Below are 24,251 nucleotides of genomic sequence, written 5' to 3' on the forward strand. Positions count from 1 at the left end.
TTATCATCACCGTCCATTCCTTCTCTTTACTTTCCTTGTTTACTTGTTTATTCTTCCTTCTATTCCCCCTTTTCTCTTTCCTAATTTGTTTCTCCGTATTTTCCTTCACAGTTGCTCAGACCTACATGGCTACCACCAGCCTGCCGGGTTCTCCTCCCTTTTATAGCACCTCCCCCCCCCCCAACCCTTTGAGGACCCTACCAATCAATACTGTGACTCTCGTACTTACTGTATACAAGATAACTTGACTTTTTGCTCACTTCAACCCTGTAAGAGAGTCTCTCTCTCTCTCTATCTCTCTCTCTCTCTCTCTCTCTCTCTCTCTCTCTCATCAGTTCTATATTTCGAGAAATAAAATCAAAAGCACATTGACATTATCACCGTGACCAAATTATCCACTTGGGTGATATGAATACTAATTAATATTTCTAATACGACTTACAGGTTATAATCAGAAATTTAGAATAAAGGATCTTCAAAATAATACAGAAAAGAATTCTCCCAGTGTATATGTATAATTTACCTCTTAATACACAACACAAATACATTTTTCTACCCAACGTGATAATTACAGTAAATAATTTTCACCTATAAAAAGACTAAATAGAATAAAAGTCCAAACACACACACACACACACACGTTAAACTGTGAACTTGTCCCAGCGTACAAGTCACCATCATCAAAGAGACAGTTAATGTCTTCATGTTTCCTGGTAATTACAAAGTCGAGACAGTGAGGTTATATTATCGGCGAGGGAGACACAACTCTCACTGATAAGGCTTGTGGTGTGACAGTGACTACACCTGGCCTGGCTCCAGCGCTTGTGATGTGAAGTATTCTATCATCCACGAGTTTCATATCATTGTTAACATTCTATACACGGTATTCTGGGTCACTCACACACACACACACACACACGATTTTGGACTAAGAATATGAGGGTTTAGATGTGAATCCCATTAAACTTCTGGACATTTTTGCTGGAGAACGGAAGCAAAGATCTCGAATCTTCTGATAAAACTCGTTGACACCACTACTACTACTTGCTGGGTCACCTGGTGCAGCAGGTCATGTACAGTAGATGAACAAGGAGCAACGAGAAAGCTGTGCCTGTGGTAGTTAAGGTCAAAGAATGTCAACACGGGTCGAGGAAATATTGACATTATCTAGGTCATAGGTTAAGGTGGTGTAGGCCGACATGATGTTTGTGGCGAGTACCTCTGGTTTCAATTAAAGTAAAGGCGACACTTGGTTGTATAAGAGTCGATTACAAAGAACAATTATCGGTATTCACAACAACAACCATTTCACCATCTAAGTTATTTGATATTGTTGGATAATTTTTCTCAGTTCTACAGATCCTTATGGAGTGTTTTGCGTTGATTAATTTGATCGGGTCTCCATCAGAGACTTAATAAGCCCACACATAATTACACACTCATAAACGTTTATATCAGACACAATATTTATGTGGACCGCGCGGCTGTTACTCAACGCTGTAGGAGGAGTGACGGCAAGAGTGAGTAAATAATCTGATGAGTAACTGGAGAGAGAGAGTCTACAACTAACGGAACTATATTCTTCTGCACGAGATGAAAGTTACAGGGGAGAAAAAAGCCACAACTTGGTTCACACAATACGTCATAATAACTAAAAATAATTAAAAGTCAGGCAATTAGTTGACAACTAGGAGACTAGCGGCTGTTGGGTGACAGTGTGCAACAACTAATTATCACACTGACCTTAGTTGTACAGTACAGATGTGGAGGTAAGGTGGCCGCTACATCTCTTGTATATTACGTTAACATTATCATCACGTTATTACCATCACATTAATTATCACACAACATACACAAGAGAAGACGATGATAGCGGGAGGTAGTGGAGCGTGGCGCGTGGGTGGGTGGTAACGAGACCGCAGCTCCACCACCGTCATCTGCCGGGTAAGTGGGTAGACTGAGAGTATCTTCCTGAGGCCAGTGTTGATATGGTCGTCATAGCAACGCCCACGCCGCCGCCGCAGCCGCCCCACGTGCTGCGGTTCACAACACACCCCCGCCACCCTGACATTATACCCTTGTTAAATTAATTGATAAATTGATTTCCTGTCGAGGGACTTTTTTTTTTACTGTTTAATTCATGGTATTAGACGCGTGTGTGAGGTAACGAGGGGTCGCTCTATACGCCAGGTGGTAATCTTGTTATGCATGCGTTTAACACTCATCCTGACCCCCTACCGTGCTGTTACATGTCTACTTGTCTGTCTGTCTACTTCACTGTCTGTTTCTCCATTTATCTGTCTATCTGTTTGTTTGTTTGTGTCTATTTTCTATTTTTTCTCTTAAATTTTCCTTCCATTTTTATTTGTCATCTACATCCATCCATCTGTTTGTCTAATGTCATTCTCCTACTGTCTGCCATAAGTCATTTTCTTACTTTAAAAACCTCTTCCTTACAACAGTGTACTCAGAACCATTTAGACGCCGCGTAAACATGACAGTACAGTACACACACCTACTTACACCATGACACTGTACACTGTAACACTGTACTTGCCTGCTTCTACTAAGACATCGTATACAAACCTACATTCACTATGACAGTTTTACAGACTTGTGTGCATTATGACAGCGTCCAAACCTCAATATACATCATGACAGAAGATAGACCCGCGTGTGCAGAGGCAGCCAACACCTCCTAATCTTAGTCAGATCCGAGTCAGTTCTTCTAGTCACTGCGGCAAGTTGGTAATAGATAAACACGTGTTGTGTTATTCACAGAAGGAAGATGTACAGTGTGTCTTAGTGTGTCGTATAGTGTCAAAGATGTTCCTCACGTCTTGGTGTGTGTGTGTGAGCGGTAAGTTACTATACTGCGTGACGTTCGAGGATCCCCGTGGCTGAGGTGGAGAGTAATCGCCGTTTTAGAGGTTTTAATCCTCTTGTCATTTCGCTGATGCCGGGTAAGTGTCTCTTGGTGAAGGAGGGGGATTTATCGGGATGAGCGACTGACCACGTGAAAAAGTGCAGTATTTATGACCAGCTCCTGGTTGTGGACGTCCGGATTTTCGTAAATAAAAAGTTGGTGAATGTTTATTTTCCTAAGTAAACAGGTTCCTAGGTGTATATGATCACCTGTACACATCAAAGTAAACATTTGTCTGTTAAATCCCCCCAAAACTTATGTATTTACAATGACAAATATCTGAGAATATATATGTTTATAAGAATTACTTTATATTTTATGGTGATGACAGCCAGTTACAACTATTTACAGATAGTTCACGAACTGCGGCATTAAAACACACAAACTACATCACTAGAACACACTGACCACACCCTTAGAACACACTTGGTCACTAGAACACTAACCACGCCAGAAGAACACTAATTCAAGACCACGAAGGGAGAAATATTGATTGTTATAGTGTAATATCTGGTGCGTGTGCGTGTGTCTTGTGACATATCGACTGGCAAGATAAAAAATAATTGTGTCCCCTCCAACCCTCAAGCTCCATCACTGGTCGACATCACCTGCCCCTCCAACACTCCCTCTCCCTCATTGGTCTACATCACCTGCCCCTCTAACACTCCCTCTCCCTCACTGGTCGACATCACCTGCCCCTCCAACACTCCCTCTCCCTCATTGGTCTACATCACCTGCCCCTTCAACACTCCCTCTCCCTCATTGGTCTACATCACCTGCCCCTTCAACACTCCCTCTCCCTCATTGGTCTACATCACCTGCCCCTTCAACACTCCCTCTCCCTCATTGGCCTACATCACTTGCCCCTTCAACACTCCCTCTCCCTCATTGGTCTACATCACCTGTCCCTTCAACACTCCCTCTCCCTCATTGGCCTACATCACTTGCCCCTTCAACACTCAATTCTTCCTCCAGGACAAATTCACACATATATAGATAGGCCTCTGGGATACATACATATACGCGTACACACATACACATCAATTTACAGAATAATGGCACACACTCTATCCGTGACAACGGGTAGGGAGGTGCGTGAGGCGGCGCTGTTTAGTGAGCGGTAACAAGCGTCAACAAACATACAGCTCGTGGTGATGGTCGTGCAGGAAGTATATGTCATTAGTATTACAGGTGAAGGATGCTTAGTGTGTGTGTGTGTGTGTGTGTCTCTCTCTCTCTCTCTCTCTCTCTCTCTCTCTCTCTCTCTCTCTCTCTCTCTCTCTCTCTTTCTCTCTCTCTCCTAAAATTTTAATAAATATTGAATAAGTTTGTTCTTGATAATATCTCCCATTAAAATATTTCTCAACCTAACCCAACCTCTTACTCACGTACATTATAAACTTCTGCTGAATCTTGGCTGTAATTTTAGCACGGACCAATAATAATTCTCCTCCACCGTGCGTGTCACTTAAGTGTCATGGAGGAGCGGGCTTAAGGGGATGTGGGGAGGATGTCCTGCCCTATTGGTGGATTTTGATGCCCTACTGCTGAGCTATTGACGTTATTGATCAATCCTGAGTGTTACAATATTGCTCAATGTTTTTAAAGTCAATTAATCAATACGAGAGAGAGAGAGAGAGAGAGAGAGAGAGAGAGAGAGAGAGCTCTTCTAAGAATCACAGCCGTGTGGTTTAGGTTCGGTCTTCTACACTAAATCTTGACAGAGGTTCGTGCAAGAAAATTGTTATTTGCTTCCAGAAACTCCCCCATACACACGCATGTATTTTCTCTTTGCTTGTTTACTGCATAATTTTGTTAATATTATTTGCATGTGTGATACTTGGGTAACTTTGATTACTCGTGTTTATTTTCACTCTTTTAACCAGTTCTTGTTTGTAATACATTGGAAGTTCGTTAAGCTTTATCTGCCTCGATCAAGGGCAGGCTGCGTCATCAACAGCGGGTCACAGTCTGCGTTACCACTCAGGTTAAGTCTTATAAAGGAGTAACTCATCATCTGAGGCTCTTAGTTTCTTCTAAAATTCCAGCAAAACGTTTTATTCACAACTTTCTTCCCATCAATCTCCATCTGCCTTCTGCTACCACATTTTTCTTTCTAGTTTATTTCATCAGCAAGTAATATAGACTCCCTCTCTTGCCTCCATCACAGGCTGAGGCTCTCTGCTGAAAGATAATTTTACCATCCTGTCAAGTTATTACCTTCAATTCGTCGACGCTATCACGCGAACCTTTGTTTGTAAACAAAGAAAAAACGCACCGGGGTATTTAGGCTAGACGAGCAGCACCACGAGTAAATATTGAATATAATGTTTAACCGCAGAGTTGTGTGAGAACCGAACAGAAGGCATATTGTGGTGTAGCAGGAATAACCGTAATAAAGGATCCGATACCTTGACAAAACGAAATATTGATGAATGACAACTAAACGAAAATAGAAAAATAAATTAAATGTAAAAAAAAATATTCATCGACTCAACATAAGATCTATCAGTGAATGTAATAAGAGTTAAGTGAAAAGACTGAGATAATTATTGACATGAGTCAGAAGATGCTGTACACACCTGGTGGATGAAGGAAGGGCGGAAAATGTACTGTACTGTACACTATATAGTTCCTTTTCTTCATTTATTAATATCTCCTCTATAACCTAACATTTTCTCTCTCTCTGATAATCACCTCATAATTCCAGTAACTTTAATATTCAGTTCATTATCAGCTTTAAAAAAATCTGCGTCCAAGTTTTTCTGTTGAGGCACCGTGATCAATATCCTGAAGACGGCCACGGGAAGGTCAGGTGTTGTCGACCAGTGTGGGAGAGGTCAGGTGTTGTCGACCAGTGTGGGAGAGGTCAGGTGTTGTCGACCAGTGTGGGAGAGGTCAGGTGTTGTCGACCAGTGTGGGAGAGGTCAGGTGTTGTCGACCAGTGTGGGAGAGGTCAGGTGTTGTCGACCAGTGTGGGAGGGTGACCAGTGTGGGAGAGGTCACCAGTGTGTGGAGAGGTCAGGTGTTGTCGACCAGACCAGTGTGGGAGAGGTCAGGTGTTGTCGACCAGTGTGGGAGGCCTGTGTCAGGTGTTGTCGACCAGTGTGGGAGAGGTTAGGAGGTCGACCAGTGTGGGAGAGGTCAGGTGTTGTCGACCAGTGTGGGAGAGGTTAGGAGGGATCGACCAGTGTGGGAGAGGTCAGGTGTTGTCGACCAGTGTGGGAGAGGTCAGGTGCTGTCGACAAGTGTGGGAGAGGTCAGGAGGGATCGACCAGCGTAAGAATGCAGTAATGTGTAAGTGTGGAAGTGGACCTGTATATTTCATCATCCGGTTTATGGTCTTGGCTCAACCTAACCTGGGCCACCAAGGTCCGGCCGGAGTTCTCATCCAGCGACTGTGTAAAACCTTTAAGACTAGTCCTAGACCCCGGAAGTGTATAGAAATTATCACGAAATTTGCAGACGATATCAAACTCGCATCTGTGGGATTATATAAACACTCAGCGCTCGTGAATTTTTTTATGAGTTATATTCACCAGGAAACACAGAACTAGTCTTATAATCTACTTTTGTTAGCTGGTGTATTTCAGATTAGATAATGCCATACATCACTGTAAGGTCGTGGTTGTTGCCTGTGATAGAGTACAATGCATGATGATAATTAGATATTGTTCACCGTTGTACGTAAGTCAGACTGCTGTAGTTTGGACTCGAAATTAAAAGTGACTTGGTCAATGCTTCACTGCCTCGGACTGTCACGATACAACACCACCCAACCACAGAGCTTCATTCATCATGCATATTAGTATCAAGAACACAGACAAATTCCTGACCTATTTTACCAAAGTTCAAAGGAGGGTTGTCATCATTCCTGCATGATCAGAATAATACAGGGAAGAGAAGCGTGTTGATGTGATCATGCACGATAGGTTAATACTAGAACAATTATCCGTGATAGCTCTGAGGTCACGACTCCCCTCCCCTCCCCCTCTTTACAATAGATCATTACTTCCGGTCATCTTTCAACATCTCTGTCATTTGACACGGAACTCAACGAGCCAAAAATGACCACAGAAATATATCAAAGTCTTCTTCCCATTCACGAGACGCCAGTATGGTGAAAGTCTCCCACCATTGCTTTCGGTGACACTGTCTTTTCCAATCACTTACACGTCGTATCTTAAGTACCATTGTTTATTTACCTTTCTCTCTGTATTCTTCTCTACATATAGTCCCGCCTCCCTCCTCCATCACCTTCAGCTCCCACGTTCTGCCGCTGTACCAACACCTACCATCCATTATTAACACCAGTAAAGGATAAAATTAGGCCTCCTAGACATGAACAGTGACGAGATTTATTTATCTATAGTTTTTTGGTATTATCAGTGTTTTATAGGCTGTTAGTGTGTTATAGGCTGTTAGTGTGTTATAGGCTGTTATTGTGTTATAGGCTGTTAGTGTGTTATAGGCTGTTATTGTGTTATAGGCTGTTAGTGTGTTATAGGCTGTTAGTGTTTTATAGGCTGTTAGTGTGTTATAGGCTGTTAGTGTGTTATAGGCTGTTATTGTGTTATAGGCTGTTAGTGTGTTATAGGCTGTTATTGTGTTATAGGCTGTTAGTGTGTTATAGGCTGTTATCTTATCTCTTCTTTGTCCTCATCGTCCTATCCTCTGTAGTTTCTTTACAACATTTTATTGCTGCCTACTTTATGACTGTGTATTCGTTGGTTAAAGTTTATGTGTTCTCTTACACACGCACGCATTATACTCGTGCATAACCGTCTAAACAACAGCAAACATCAGCGTATATACAAACATTATTTTCTTGCTTCTGTTTAACACACATGATATAAAATATAGAATGGACTCATGGATGACACACACGCACACACACACACACACTAAGAAAATGTGGTTACGTAAATCACAGTAACACGAGGAGGGCGTCATGTCACCAGCAGGAGGTGGGCGTCATGTCACCAGCAGGAGATGGGCGTCATGTCACCAGCAGGAGGTGGGCGTCATGTCACCAGCAGGAGGTGGGCGTCATGTCACCAGCAGGAGATGGGCGTCATGTCACCAGCAGGAGGTGGGCGTCATGTCACCAGCAGGGAGGGGCCGCGCCACGCTAGCCTCCTACACTCGTCACACACCAACAATTACCGTGTTGTCCTCCTGCTCCACAACCTCTCATTTGGCATTGATTGTTGTTGTGTTTCATCTCTCTCTCTCTGTCTCCTTATCTCTGTCTTTCTTTCCGGTTACCTTTCTTCCTTTTTATTTGTCCCTGTGTCTCTATATCTCGTTTCTATCTGGCATTTTTTTCCCGGAGAGTCAACGAGGTCCTGGGTCCGGCCCCCTCCATCACCCCTCACTCAGGCAGCTGCACGCAACGCTTCCCATCATCAGCCCTCAGCCAGGCAGCTACTTGGGGCTATTCCCATCATTACCCCTCACTTAAGCAGCCGTTTAAGAAATATTCCCATCATTAGCCCTCACCCAGGTATACGAGTATGACGAAGCTATCCCATCCCCAGCCCTCAGTCAGGCAACTGCACGAGGCTCCCATCACCAGTCCTCCACACTACAATAGACCGAGACTCTCCCTCCCTCCCTCCCTCTATATTAAGCCACACACTGAGGGATGATGTCACAATGACGACTAAATGAGAGCGGCTGATGTGTCACGGACCACCAGTCTTCCCCCACGACCCTCCACGACCCCCACACAGACAGTCTATACCCTCCTCACCAGTCAGTGCCCCCCCTAACTCACGTCACAACTCTATCCCTCCAAAACTTCACTCTCACACTCACCATCCACGTCCTCCTCCTCCATTACTCCATCGTCTCACGTCATCACAACGCAACGTCCCCTTCACATGGACAGTTTTAATCATTCTCTCTCAGTCACACACGTTCTCTTATACATCACGCAGAGAATCTTAAATTTTTCCCCCAAATCTCAGCCTTCACTCCTGTGCTCTTTTGATCACGTCTGTCTTTATACTATACGTAGGACTTTAAGGCTCTTTCCACTTCTTCCTAAGTCTAAGGCTGTGGTACAAGGTCAGGTGGTACAACACAAGTGGTACAATGTTACCGTGTAGTAAATTATAATGTAATTCGCCTCCGGGAAATTATTCTGAGATACAAGTTGGCTTCAGTATTTTTTGTGAGATAAATCTGACACGTGTATTATATGACCGCGGTATAATTAGCCCAATAACTTTATCTTTTAATTACGATCATCATTAACGTCGTAACAGCCTCGTGTAATAAACTTTGTGTCTTACTCTCTATATTTTTTTCTTATAGGATCAAAGGAATACATTGCCACATAATTTTCTCCGTTTGTATGTCAGTATTACCACGATGAGGATGTTTATAGTAAATAATTATATATATATGAAGTCATTAATTAAAATAAAGAATTGTCATTTTTTAGGAGACTAATTTTCCTGATATTTACTGTCGATTTCAGCAATTTCTTACTAAAGCTAATTTACAAAGTAATTAATCGATCATAAAACCAATAGTGATTAAAGACGAGCTGGATTAAGTTTCAAGATTAACTGATATTCTTTAGAAAGGATGCGATCCCTTATCTGTTAATCTTAGTGGGATTATCTTGACATGTAGAAGATCATGCGAGGCAACAATAACAAATGAGGTATAGAACAATACTGAAGATCTCCAGAAACATCAATACACCTCAGGAGAAACGGGAATCTTAAGCAGAAACAAAACTTTAATGCAATATTTAAGACCAAACAGAACCAACAATAGACAATCAAACAAATTATAAACATTAGAAAACTAAAACACTTTAAATTAACATCGCTTGAATAGATAACAATACAAGACCCCAGTGTGAGCTTGAGACTGATGGTGTAGCCAGATAATGAGAACAAATCCAGACATTACATCACTGACGAGAATATATAAACCCCATAAGGCTTGATATATTATGTGGACTTAAGTAATATAATAAATGACTCAGATAACTTTAATCACGAGTTATAATAATAAGCCAGGCTAATTACGACAAGTTAGACAGTTAAGTAATAAGAGGAACTATCTGGATACTTGATTAGATATACGATAAAATAAACTAAACTATAGCCTTACTTATGACTCTGGGTTCAACACACGGAATGTAGTCACTAATAGGCACTATGTTATAACCATGGTCGGCTATAAGACACGTTAGAGTGGTAGGTGATAAAAGATTCACTGTAATAATATCTGTTCAATTAAGCTCCTCGAGGTCTCGTAGTTTACCTCTGGACAACAACCACGAATTCATACACAACTCCACTGATTATATGTGGCAGGAATTAACTACTACACACAAGTAAACGTCAGCTTCACTTCATGAACACTTAGTACTCACGACAAATACTTGGGCAGCGTTCAGTGGGGTGGAATAATCACTCAGGAGATCACAGACTAGACTGATGGCCGGCTCTACTGCCCCAGCTTAACTGAGCTTATTCGTATTCATCACACTATAGTATAAGAAACTCTGAGCAGGTTCACGGCACCAATGTCCTGATTGGATCAAAACACGGAATTGGTGAACTTGCAAACGATTGTCCCGGGCCGCCATAACAGTAGTTTACGGCATTGGGAAGGAGAGCAGCCAGATGTAAAGGGTGTAACCCCCCGTGTCCGGCGTGGGGAATTTCATATTTCATAAATATATAAGTATGTGACAATGGGGATAATCACCAATTAAGCTTTATAAAACAACTGATGTTCTGGTCAAATAGGGATAACTTTTGGTTTTTATTACTCGAACTAAATATAAATAAATTCGTAGATGGTAAATTTTGCTCCGTTTAGTTTAAAACATCGTTTATCATCAAAAGATCCAATTTATCCCTACAGTAGGTAAGGTGATAATTTAATAGAAATTCTAACCTACACGTGAGAAGGGTGTTATCCAGTGTGACCCTCACTACCAAGCACCACAGGTTCCCGGAGTTCGATTTCCTCCCGTACTAACACTGAATAGACCAATCGCCCGAAAGGCTGGTCTGCTGATAAGTGGTGAAAATTATTTAAAAAAATCCTACCTAATCTAGTTTTGGTGTAATTTGGTCAACTAAGATTATTCCTGTAGCTTTCAGAAAATACAGGAAAAATTCAAAGCACAATTTTGAGAATAGGAGGCGGGGTACCGTTAAATAATGAGGCTAGATAGACTGGAGGAGTAGGAACAACCAGACAGTTGCGTGGGAGGATAATCTGCTGCAGTTATGCCGGTTGGGGGAGGGGAGGCGGGCACTGTTACCAGGGTCACGGGCGGAGCTCATAGCACGTAAGACACATATAAGAATAATAATGTGACTTAGTTATCTTGGGCTGAGGAGACTGTTCTAAGATCAGGACGGGTGAGACGGAGTGGGGGTGGTTTGGGGTGGTGTGGGGCGGTGTTATAAAAGTTTATCTAAAATCCCCAAAACTTTGCCATTTGTGGAGTCAGGATGAAGGGATTATGTTCTGAACTGGAAGAAATTTATTTTTTGATGTTAGTGACGTATTTATCTTAAGAGCAACAATGTTTTTTTTATTAAATCTGATAGTGGTTAATTATCCTTATGTAATAAAGATCGAACCAATGTGCTGATCTAGGTTTCTTTGTAAATACAGAAGGAAAATTATTCTACACTGGGGTAAATAATTTGTAAAATGTCGACAAAAGTGGATGGGTCGAAGATGAAGTTTCATGCGGAGTGGAAGTAAAACCCCTTCAAATCACTCCAGTAAACTCCATCATAGAGACAAATGGCCTATGTCTGGGAAGAAGAGGAATCGATTGACAACACCCAGAAGAACATACTCAGAACACTAGCAACCATATCATACCTCTGATCTCCGGTTTCCACTCTGGGCCTCAGGTCTGCACCATCTCCCCTCCTCTGCGTGTGTAGGTGTGAGACAAGGCCAACATGCAAGCGTGGCACGAATAATTTGGGAGGTGCTCACAGTATATCCATTCTGTCAGGCGATGTTTTTACACGACTCTGCGCGACAAGAAACAGAAATTTCATATAATAAGAATTCTGATGTTTTTACGATCTTCAAAATAGATTAAAGTGTAATAAGTTTGTTTTCTTATTTTCTTTAATATTTTTCGTCTCAAGTATTTTGTTTGGCTAAATTTTAACAGATTGCTGATTATATTGTTTGTTATTAATTGTACCAGTGCTGATGGTTGACACAGCAGATAAATGAGGTTCATGTGGTACTGGCGCTACGACCACCATTATATCAACCACCTCCAACACGACTCAAGGTTCTAACACAACGACTAGCTCTAACACAGCTCACGAATCACTCATGTGTATCTCAGTTTAAGTTCACAAGAAAGGAAAATTTGCAGGCAAGACATTTAAAGAAAAAACAGTTTATTAGAGATTTATAACACACAAGACAAGACTCACACAATGGCTGAAAACAACACAAGAGGAACAACAATTCTACATTAAAGGTTGTTGTAAATATAACCTCCAAAGAGTCACAACAATACGGATAATTTATCATATCACACGAGTACAACAATCAGGTATGTTATTGCACTTAATACAAAATGTAGGATTGTATCTATTCACTTCTCTCATATTACGATCAATATTTCCCACCTCTATTTTATTAAAGTAGTTTGAGGTTTTACATTGACCATAAATAGCTCACTGTGTCACCTTACGTTCATGGAAGGAATTACTATAAATTCAATGTTTATGTGTCATCAAGATATATCAAAGACTCATTAATTTTAACAAGAGCTGATAGGTAGGGCGAGTGAATGAGTCGAGACTAAATAGGACAAACGTCAGGGTCAAAGGTCAAAGGTGAAATAGAATAGTCAAATGTGAAGAAGGTATGAATGTAGGAGTTACTCGTCTGTAGAATGAAGGAAGACCTTAGCAGTGACAGATAACAGACCCAGAAAAAGCAACGTCTGCGCCCTTGCCAATAGCCACCACCTTCGTTAAATTTTATGACCAAGGTAAACTATTTTTTTATTGTTCCTTCCCAGACACTATACTTGATGCTGCGTTTATAGTGTTCCTGTTATTGATATTTATAGTGTTCCTGTTATTGATGTTGTTTATAGTGTTCCTGTTATTGATGTTGTTTACTTTTGATAACGTTGAATTTTTGTTGTTTTGAATGTTATTGTTGATGAGGATATTACTATTGTTATTATTGCTCAGGTTACTGTTGTTATATTGTTGTGAAGGATACTGTTGTTGTTGTAGGTGTTGTTCCTTCTTTTCTTCTTCACTTTCCTTTACTTCCTTCTCTGTCATTCAACATTCTTCTTATTCTTTACAATTTTTCGTCTGTCTTTAGTATTATTTACACACTGTATTATGACGCTTTTCTTCCTCTTATTCTTCCTCCTCCTCTTACTACTCCTACTCCTACTCCTCTTCATCGTCGTCTTCATCGTCGTCCTCCTTAATTCCTAACATCGTGATCCTGGAAACAACAGATGACAGTCGGTGGAAGGCGGTGGAGGTGGAGACGGTCACACCCTGCAGGTGAATCACTTTGACTGATCCATCCCGGTCACCCACCACTATGTTCTGGAGAGAGAGAGAGAGAGAGAGAGATATTCAGACCATTTAGTATATAAATAACACATCAGATACAATGTCTTCAGATTTCGTCAACAGAGGAAAGTAAAACTAGACTTAAAGAGGACAATAACCAACAAAAATAATGAGGAAAAGAAAAAAAATATTACAGCGTGTGTGTGTGTGTGTGTGTGTGTGTGTGTGTGTGTAAAGTGCAGGGTGTTTTTTTTAATAAAGGTGTTGATTGGTTTTTATTACACGTGTTGATTTTTATTACATGTGTTGTTTTTTTATAACAGATGTTGCCAATTTTTATTGCAGGTGTTGTGACTTGTACATGGCCTTCATCGATCTTTTTATAAGGCCATCGACTTGGTCAACAGGGGAGACGTCTTTGGCGGACTCTCAGCCGTTTTGGCTGCCCACCAAAATTCATTGCCAATGTGAGGCAACTCCACGATGGCATGAACGGCAGTGTCCTGCACAATGGCACCCTGTCGGAGTTCTTCCCCATCCAAACACGGGTAAAACAAGGATGTGTACTGGCACAAACTCTCTTTTCCCCTTTTTTGGCTGCCTTACGTACTCGTGCCAGTGCCAATTTTGCCGGCAGGGTGGACATCCAGTATCGGATGAAGGGACAGCAAAGTAGTAGTAGTGTGTCTGTGTGTGTATGTTTTTACACAAGTGTTACATGCCCTGGTGTTACATACCCTGGTGTGGGGGCTGAAGGTAACGCAGGTAGCTCCTGGGTGTGGCTGGATGAGGATGGGCGTGTGGGTGGAGAGAGAGATGTCCCACAGGTGGAGGCCGCCGCCGTGTACGCCAGCTATCAGATTGCCATACCAGGGACACCAACAGGCGTCTACGTATCCGTCCGGACTTGATAACACCTGGAGAGTTAATGTTATTGTGAAAGTCTTACCAGGAAGAGTAAGGGCACCGTTTGTTGTTTTTCTTTTATCAACTGTTTTTACCTTATCCATCTTTGTTCACCATTACTCCCTAACGACTGAACTCATTCACATCTTACAACTCTTCTTTTTCCATTTCATTCGTTATTCCTTAAAGTTTCATTCGTCCTCTTATCAAACTCTTCATTCCTTCTTCTTTCACTTATATTTATTTATTATTTTCGTCCAATCTACTGTTGACTACTTGAAGGTAATCCCATTTTTTCAATCTAAACTTATTTTCTTTTCCTCATTTGTTGGTCGTTGCTGAAGTACAGAAATTCATATAAACAACAACGGTCCTTACACTCCCACACGACTCTTATGCCAGCCTTCAGTACAATGCTCTTCACACATTCCCTTAAGAATTCTATCTCCTTCAGTTCCAAGGCCACACTATTCAATTCCTCTCTCAGAATAATTTTAATATCGAGATCTATATTTTTTTCGTCTACTCAGCAGATAAACAAGTTAGTCATCCGGTTAATATGCTATTCATCAATCCAACAGTCAGTCCAAGGCATGTTATCTACACGGTCGTTCAGTCAGGCAGCTTTACTCCATCATACCTGTGGGTTCCTGAGGACACAGTGTGGCTCCTTCTTGTCCATATGCCACACCCTGATGGTGTCATCGAGGGCAGCGGAGAGGAAGACGTAGGCGGGGTCGGAAGGGTGCCCGGGGCGCCAGTCGAGGGCAGTAACCAGCCCCGTATGGCCCCGGAACACTGCTACGCTACCCCGACGCTCAAATGTGCGACACTGCCGGAGGTCCACATAGTGTTATAGGCACAAAGAGCATTCTGGGTGTTGTGTGTTGTAGTTCAGTTGAAGCCTTGACAACTTTACCAGAAAATAAGTAGTAATTGGGGTAAGTTTTGGTGGTTCCGACATTACCGTAAACAAAGAAAAGTAATTTATCTTTGAATTTAAATATTAGCATAATATTTTGTAAACTCTTAGAGAAAAACACTTAAAAAAGCTATAATTAAATATCACACACACACACACACGCACACACCATCAGCAGGTGGCCAGCTACGGTGCCCACGAGGTAGGTAGTGTTATCTCGTAGGCGGAACTTGAGGGTGGTGGCGGGCACACATTCAGGCAGAATCTGACTACTGCCGACCCCGCCGCCACCCAGCGACCCCTGAGTGTGTCCCGTGCCCCCCTGCATCACCTCCTGCACGCCACCCGCTATCTCCAGCGACACCCAGGACGGGACACACACCTTCATTAGAGCTGTAGGAGGCAGAAACACCAAAAAATTTACACTTCAACCAACTCAGCTCGGGTAGTTACTTTTGTATGGGGGGGTTGGAGGCCACGTATTATTAAGAAAAAACTGTAGAGATACTTTATGATATGCCGTAAGAAAGGGACAACATACCTGTGTCAAAGATGATCATTCTTAGACAAGCAAGTTATGAAAAGTTGGTAAATCATTTCAATAACTTATGATTTTATGCCAGACTAAACTTGTATAATATTTGACTTCTGTTTCACGATCTCTGTTTATATCTCCTTTTCATCTCCTATAACTTGATGACGAAGACATAAAACACCGCCACGAGCTTACTGGTACAGCGGATAATGTTGTTGTCGGCGAAGATCCATTCCTTGACCGTGCCGTCCTCTGAGGCAGACACCAGAGCCTGACTGCCCACCTTCTGCCACCCCTGCAGGAGATCAAAACACACACACACACATGTCACTCACTCTGGCTGTTGGGTAATACCTGTATGATGACCTCAGATGATAACTGTGTCAGGGGGACGTGTTTATCTCTCACGGCTAGAAGAGTGACCTTCTCGGGTTGTATATAAAGCACCCCAGCTTATATTACCTGGTAATTAAACTCTCCAATGTTAACCTAACCTAATCTAACTTAACATGATTTAAACTAACCTAACCTGATTTAAAGTAACCCAACCCGATTTAAAATAACCGAACCTAACCTAATCCCCTGGTAGCGTTTGAACCTCTCCTCTCCCCCACACACACCCTCATTACTCTCACCCCCCCTCCCCCTCTCTATCCTCGCACGACGGTATGTAGCCCAAACTGATAAAATCTTAATAAATAATAAAACCAAGAATTTATCTACCATAGTAACAATGTTGGGGAGGAGTATACTGTACCTGGGTGGTGGTGGTTGTAGTAGTAGGGTTGGTAGTAGTATTGGTGGTGGTAGTGGTGGTGGTGGTGGTAGTGTCCTCAGAGTCGTGGGCGTCAGGATGAGTGTGGGCGGGCAGGGTGTGAAAGGTCTGCCGCCACTCCACCGCCCACACAGGAGCACAGTGCTTATATATACTCCCGCTGATGGAGTAAACATGAGTAACAACACAATACATTACGATCATCAGAGTAAAATGTCTTATCAACTGAGTTATGATCTATTTTGGTGATTTAGTTGTACCTTTTTTGTGTTTATGATAACTTTAAGTACTTCAGGTGACACAAGAAACAGAGTGTACACAGTGACGGTGAACAGGATCAATTTGTATCACGTTCACCGTGTCATAAGATGTTGTTGTTGTTGTTGTTGTTGTACTCTTCCTCAGACCACAACACAGGTGGGTGACAGTACAGTAATAATCCTTTCAGACTAGAAGATGAAATGGGGTGTTCGTGTCACATAATCCCTCTGTGTGTGTGTGTGTGTGTGTGAATAAGTCATGAAACACTGTATAGTATTATTTTTGACAAAGAAGACAATTATGAGTGTGTTGAGTGACGGTGTGTTTACCGTCTCTTACCTTCCCAAAAGATAAAGTTATGAGGATTTGTTAATTTTAAGTATATACAGAAAACTTATATTTCATACTGTGATGAATATTATTACACTATTGGCCAAGATTTTAACCTTCATCCACCTGGCAGACTCACCTGGTGTCCATTACCAGCTGTGGGGGGGAGGTATCCAGCTGGTACACGTGAAGCGTTCCGTCCAGGAGAGCGACACAGCACAGCTGGGGCGCCCCTGGACACGAGCTGACTACTGTGGCCGGACCCGGCAGTGACAGCCTGGGGGTGTAGCAGGGGATTACTGGGGTACTGGTGGCCCCGGCAGTGACAGCCTGGGGGTGTAGCAGGGGACTACTGGGGTACTGGTGGCCCCGTTAGTGACAGCCTGGGTAATAGGGGGGGTTGCAGACTGGTAAAGAAAGCTGCTAGTGGATACCGAACATTTCCTGGGGACTTAAAGAAATGATAAAGTGTTGTTTGGGATTTTAATATTAATGTATGTTTGGATAATCTGGGGTTCTAGATATGATATTGACCTAAATTTAAAGGTAATGACCTAAAGTTAAGGGTACTGACCTAAAGTAATGGTACTCTCCTAAGGTTAATGGTACTCTCCTAAGGTTAATGGTACTGACCTAAGGTTATGGTACTGACCTAAGCTCCGGTTGACCTATTCTCTTAGCACTCCAGCCAGAGAGAAGCCCCCCGGTGTTGTGGGTGAAGGAGGGGCTACCGTAAGCCACCAGCAACAACCACTGTAACGGTCAAACTGCGTCACAGGTCGTTGCCTTGATGGTAATGCTGGCGAGATATAATATGTGTAATAACTACGGTTTATATACCTGGTGTCGGGAATACCGACTGATATTACTTCACATAGAAAAGGGTTACGAAATTTATATTTAGAAATGAAAAATTTGGGCGATAATGAGAATAAATCATGTTTTTATTATTGACTAGCAAAATTGTCCGGCTTCTTTCGGGTTAGGTATATGCTGTATGCCCTTGACTGTCAGAGTTTGTCCTCCCTGACGCGGGTAACCACCTCCCACACTCGCCGTTGTGGTATCTCAGTCACGGAAGATTTTTCGTTCTTGCTCAGACCGCCCGGGGGTCCATGGTCAATAGTAATACCAAGGTGCACAACCTTGGCGCTCAGGTGATATGTGTGTAAAGTTTCACGTCTCTAACTGCTGCACGTCTGGAGCTATGGCTGGAACTGAGACACACACACACACACACACACACCAGACACAGACACTAATGATAATAGTAATAATAAAAATAATGGTAATGATAATAACGATGATGCATGTTAGTATCATTGTACACAGATACTGGTTGAGGGAATATATGATTCAGAGGCAGATAGAGTAACTTGTGGTAAATATCAATTCCTTCGAGTTTCTTTAAGTGTAAGAGGTATTGGTACTGACGGGGGAGCTACTGCAGAAGGTGACGCCGTTGACTCTACAGCCGCTGATGGCTTCACACCAGTAGTGCCACAGTTCCTCCGCCCGACACCCCTCACCGTCGCTGTCACACCATTCGCTCGTCTCTGCCGGACACCAATACCTGTTATTCCCTTATTTATTGTGCCTCACCTGTCACACCTTTACCTGTTCTCTCCTTGTCCACATATATCATGACTTACCTCGAGGCGACAACTTGATTCTCACCCTTAATTACTATGAACTGAAGAGCTATAATGAGTGTAAATTCTTCATTAGGATACACCTGAACTCATCTTACCTGAGGTGATGAAGGTGTTATTGTATAGATAAAGTTAGGTTAAATATATTTTGTTTAGTAGATGAAATAGTTTTAATTACGTACTCTTATATATCAGAATGTCTGCTATTCTTGTAAGTACAGAATTATTGCAATTTCAGTGAATTCGGAGCTGCATAACTTATGAATATTTGTAATTTCAAAGATGGAAGAAACTAGAAATATTATACACATGCGAAAATTGCACGAGCTTATGGACCTTAGTTGCTGGGTCATCGACATGCATATAAACAACAATAATGTAGGTCAGAATGGCTACCTTACCTGTCCCGGGCTTGAGCCGTGTTTTCTGTTGCTGCGTCTGATGCACAGAGTCAGTGTAGGCGTGGAGGAGGTGAATGTTGGCGTTAGAGGAGAGTTGTCGCTCCACCCAGCCCAGACCTCGCAGCAGCCCTGACACCTCCACCCCGCGCACTCGATCCACTCTCTCTTCCACATCATCTTCCTCCTGCTGTTCCTCTTGCTGCTGCCGGGGAACACTCGTCAGCCGTCACTCGCTCTCATCACCACCCAGTTACTGTGACCACTCAAACGAGCTATCACCTCCATCAAGCAAATGAGTTGTCACCATTATTCAACGATAATACACACACACACACACACACACACACACACACACACACACACACACACACACACACACACACACACACACACCACAGTAATGAAACTTATTTTGTGCTTCCAGTGGAAATATAATGCACAGAAATAGGAAAACAACGTAACATAACAATATCATAACTTTAAATTTATAATATTTCCTCTCCTTTAGTTGCTTCCTCCATATATTGCTACATACCCAATCAATGTAAGCTTGTAAGATGATTTTATTGGATGAATATTTATCTATCTATCTATCTCGCAAGTTATATCTGGTATTTAAGATCAAAATTAGCCTGATGCATACGTCCATGTGTCCTTGGTACTCCCCGAGGTAATATTCGATCTCCATCCGAGTATCCAATCGAGACAACTCATCTTCCCGCTTTCTGTCGTCTGAGGATTGAAGAAAGAAAACGTTAACACATTAAAGGGTGACTTAAGGAATTTTGTATATCCGTATTAACTACCCAAGAACTGTTCTCGAATTATTTAAAAATCATAAATAATTATTTACTTACTAAGTCTTAGCTAAAATCGGAAAAATTGTGAAATTATATCAGTACACAGTACAAACACAGCAACACTAATCATGCGACGACCATTTTCCCAATTCTAGTTTGTTATTAACACAGGCTGTATTGTTAACCAACCTTACTGTAAACTATTCTAATCTATTAAACTTTCTGAGAGAGAGAGAGAGAGTGTGTTGAACTAGCTCTCTTGGAAACAGGAATAAAATGGGGGGGGGGGGGGGGTCAGTTTACACATAACAGAGCCAACCTTCACTTACGACGCCGCCAGCCAACCACTACCATAATGAAGGAGGTCAAATAATTGTCATGGTGAGGGTCAAACATATGGTAAGGAAGGGTCAAATATGGTGTGGTTGATGTTAAACATGGTGGAGACTGATGACTTCAGTATCCAACATGCGTTCTGATTGGTTGAAGCTGATGATGTCATTTTGTTTTGATTGGCCGAGGCTGCTGACATCATTACACCTGGGATGTTTTCTAAGTACCACATGCTGCTACATCATATGATCTATCGTTCAAAAATGACCCAAACTACATGTAGCTAACCTAACCTAACTTAAACATTTTACAAAATTTCCACGTAATCTTCCTCCCCATCATTTGAGGATCGCATGTAACAGCTTTATCTTGATCTAAATTAGTCATATACATTAGTAGTTTGTATTACAATTAAATCTCCGTCAATAATAGAGAGTAAAATAAGACAGGGTTAAAAATGGTTGCTGATCAAATGAAATTCCCATTTATGATTTACATAGCGATGTCATGTGGCGTCATCAGCCTCGACCAATCAGAACGAAAGCCGGACAGACAGCGGAAGTAAGTATCCGTGACTGGAAAGCTATACACTTCGATAAAACAAATTAATTTATAGTGATAAGGTCGAGCCATAGCTTCCCCTGACTCCATGATTTCATTTGTGATTAGAAAATAAAGAAAGAATGACGCAATATGTCAGTTAAATGTTATCATCTTTCACGTGTTTATTCCTACGTCTGTATAACTCACCAGTCTTGCGGTACTCGTCGTACATAATCCACTGTGTGGCCATACAGCTGTTGTCCTGCGGGTGAAGACAAAAAGGATAACTGTATTGGCTGAGCAAGAAGCTAACTGCTGTATTTATAAACAAGTGACACACGGAGGTTCTTATCCAATGAAAACACAAAGAATTTTATATTGAGATAAATATCCGGTAATATTTTGCTTTTAATCTCTTTCTTGTTATAAAAAGAAACAAAAAGTAGCAAAGTATTTCTGAAATTATTAAAGAGCATTCTAGAGTTATTTAAAGTGAGTAGAAATATTATTTTATGAAGTATCAACTAGGTTAGGTAAGGTTAGGTTAGGTTTGTGTGGGAGAGCATGGTAGCACTTACCCTGCTGGTGGTTGCACTCTTCTGGGTGGTCTTGTCCATGGTGTAACTGGGCACTGTTTGGCACGTCATCTCACGAGCTCTGACCGACCCGCTCTTACGCTTCTGTGAACGATGTGGCGGGTTAGTACTGTGCACTAGCTGGTACTGTACAGTTGTTAGTACTATGTGAGAGTTAGTACTGTACTCTCTCTCTCTCTCTCTCTCTTTTATTCCACCTCACTATTTTTTCCCTCTTTCTCTCACTGTTCCCCTGGGTAATCCTGACTGACATATAGCCTACTCTCTCCGCTGTCATCTGCCACTCTATCTAACTGACAGTGTTTCCCCGAGTCAGAATACCTACCACTACACACCCACTACTACCACACACAGCACCACACCCATCACTGCCACACACTCACCACACCCATCACTGCCACACCCTACTAAAACCGTACACCTACCACTACCACATACCTACCACACACACTCACCACACACCCATGACTACCACATATTCAACACACCCATCACTACCACACACTACTACCGCTACCACACATTACTACCAGCATACAATTACCACACACTCACCACACCATACAAGCAAATGAAATAAGATCATTAGAGAAATATTCAAATAATATAACAACGTGAAGTGAAATATATTAAGTAAATAGATTAGTTAATAAATAAAATAGCATAGAAATAAAATTTGAATTAATTTATCCCGACCGCCGTGATGAGTGACAGGATCAAAGAATTTCCTGCAACACTTGACTTCTTAGTGCGCATGACGTCATTAAAGACCTCGACGTATCACCAAGGACTTCACGATATTATTGATGATGAAAAAAAAAATCACTCGGCCGTCACACCTCACTCAGCTGCCTCACCATTCATCAAAAGTTAAACCTTTACAACAATAACCTAAATAAATTAAGCTGTGAGGAGAGAATATGACCGGGAGTGTTATAAATGGTAACGTCAACACCTGTGATAGTTCCCCGAGAGGATGATGATTATTTTTAGTAACCCCAGGGAGTAAATCACCTAGTTTGGAGGTTATTAAGACACGTTCTGGCCTCTGTGTCTGTGGAGGAGATTACGACGTTAAGGGTATGATATAGTGAGGTTAATAATGTTATAATGCCGAGTGTGTAGGAGAAGGTAAAAGACCAGAGTTAATGAAGCCTTAGAGGTGAAAACTGACGTGGAGGATTTAATGACGTGGCGAGATGGTCAGTTGTCGAGTTGTTTTATTTCTGACCAGATTGATTAAACTTGGTGTCCAATGATTATAGCACAAGTTTATTAAATCTTATATTCAGTTATTAAATTTATGAAAAAATATATAATTTCGTGTCTGGCTTAAGGCATCAGGAATAATAATACTGAATCACAGGTTGAAGGGTCGTGTAACCTCGGCTGGCATGTGGAAATCACCGGACCTGTACTGTTGTTGTTTCTGAATAAATGGTTTGAATTTCAATATACCTGTTGCAATGTTTACAAGGTATCAGGTATCAGGTACACACAGCCATATAACCTACTCAGTGATTTTTTTTAATACTGACTTGATAAACCGATCAGATGATCCTTTTATCAGACACTAACACTGACAGCTGGTGTAAGTGTCTCACCTGGCAGTAGTTGTTCCACTCGCTAATGAAAAGGGCAGCCAGGTGATCATTCTCATGCACTGACGTGTTCTCCTGGTAGTAAAGGTCCAGTGTTGGCGTCTCCAGCAGCTGCACCCGGAACAGTGCTGCGCCGCCCCACATGGTGGTCACCTGTAGGGGTAGAGGGAGAGACGGAGTGAACTGAGGAGGTAAACTCGTGGTTCATTAATGTTTAATGGGGACAAGTAGGCACTCTTAAGGGGTCACTTTATCTTGTCTAGTCATTAATTTGGGAATGCCTTGGTGACGAGTTAGTGAGGAGGAGAAGACCTATTGGGACGGAGGAGCGTCGTGCAGGTTGTAGCTGGTCGATCTCCCAAGTCCTCCAGATCAAAGGAAAAACAAATCATACAACCTCTTGTGGTCGCTGCATTTCAGTTAGACCTACTGCATACCGAGGCAGACAAGCGCCAACGCCGTAAAGACGCTGCCGCCGCCACTCCCGCACTAGATGTAGCCCTCCACACATGCAACATCTGTGGACGGGCCTGCCGGTCCCGCATCGGCCTCTCGAATCACCTCAGAGTTCACCAACGAAGATGCTATCTTTAATAACTCATATTGTATCATAGTTGGATGATCGTCATACTCGATTCCAAGTGACAGCAAAGTAGTAGTATCTGGCCAGGACCCTCCTATCACCCGTTAAAGCTGACTGAAGGTCCTCATCAACACAACGTCTACCAAAAAAGTCAAATAAGAAATTTATGTTTAATTAACAACTAATTTAATTCCAACATATTTTGGAAAATTCAACCAGAAAGCTAATTATCCTCCATACTCCACTTAACACTACAACAACTACTACAGTACTACTAATGACATCCCTTCTACAATTACGATAACTGATATCATAATATTCAACTTATAAATGACACGTTTTGGTGAAACTCGTGAAAAACCCCAGAGTCTCGGGATAACGTAATTTCACCTGACCTAACCTAATTTAATCTAATCTGTCTTTAATTAACCTATTCTGGCTTAACCTAACCTAACCTAACCTAACTCGATATGGACCCCAGCCCTTCACACCTTCGCCCTCCCCCTCAAACGCTGG

General features: G+C 42.0%; 2 protein-coding genes across 2 annotated transcripts; both read right to left on the bottom strand.

Annotated features, from left to right (window-relative positions):
* Positions 1 to 12,328: 12,328 nt before the first annotated feature.
* On the bottom strand, positions 12,329 to 17,376 carry LOC121876024 (dynein axonemal intermediate chain 4-like). The gene is made up of 7 exons (XM_042380876.1): positions 17,366 to 17,376; positions 16,618 to 16,795; positions 16,056 to 16,155; positions 15,495 to 15,718; positions 15,044 to 15,235; positions 14,235 to 14,414; positions 12,329 to 13,530 (listed from the first exon to the last, which is right to left on the bottom strand). Exons 1-7 carry the CDS (start codon positions 17,374 to 17,376, stop codon positions 13,366 to 13,368), a joined length of 1,050 nt encoding a protein of 349 aa, XP_042236810.1. The 3' UTR covers positions 12,329 to 13,365.
* LOC121876023 lies at positions 17,366 to 21,632 on the bottom strand. The gene is made up of 6 exons (XM_042380875.1): positions 21,534 to 21,632; positions 21,163 to 21,217; positions 19,923 to 20,011; positions 19,280 to 19,481; positions 17,879 to 18,782; positions 17,366 to 17,503 (listed from the first exon to the last, which is right to left on the bottom strand). Exons 1-5 carry the CDS (start codon positions 21,600 to 21,602, stop codon positions 18,634 to 18,636), a joined length of 564 nt encoding a protein of 187 aa, XP_042236809.1. The 5' UTR covers positions 21,603 to 21,632; the 3' UTR covers positions 17,366 to 17,503; positions 17,879 to 18,633.
* Between the last annotated feature and the right edge of the window lie 2,619 nt (positions 21,633 to 24,251).

Source organism: Homarus americanus, unplaced genomic scaffold (genome assembly GCF_018991925.1).
Source record: "Homarus americanus isolate GMGI-L3 unplaced genomic scaffold, GMGI_Hamer_2.0 scaffold40047, whole genome shotgun sequence".
In the NCBI taxonomy this organism is placed as follows: domain Eukaryota; kingdom Metazoa; phylum Arthropoda; class Malacostraca; order Decapoda; family Nephropidae; genus Homarus; species Homarus americanus.

What these genes read in the sequence shown, in the direction of transcription:
- LOC121876024 (XM_042380876.1), bottom strand. An exon ending in CTACAACCACCACCACCCAG is followed by an intron (nt 16,156 to 16,617) that starts GTACAGTATACT and finishes GATCTCCTGCAG; the next exon opens with GGGTGGCAGAAGGTGGGCAG. An exon ending in CCTTCAGCCCCCACACCAGG is followed by an intron (nt 13,531 to 14,234) that starts GTATGTAACACC and finishes CTCTCTCTCCAG; the next exon opens with AACATAGTGGTGGGTGACCG.
- LOC121876023 (XM_042380875.1), bottom strand. Translation starts at nt 21,602, where the DNA reads ATGACGTGCCAAACAGTGCCCAGTTACACCATGGACAAGACCACCCAG. An exon ending in AGAGTGCAACCACCAGCAGG is followed by an intron (nt 21,218 to 21,533) that starts GTAAGTGCTACC and finishes CTTCACCCGCAG; the next exon opens with GACAACAGCTGTATGGCCAC. An exon ending in CGACGAGTACCGCAAGACTG is followed by an intron (nt 20,012 to 21,162) that starts GTGAGTTATACA and finishes TTCAATCCTCAG; the next exon opens with ACGACAGAAAGCGGGAAGAT.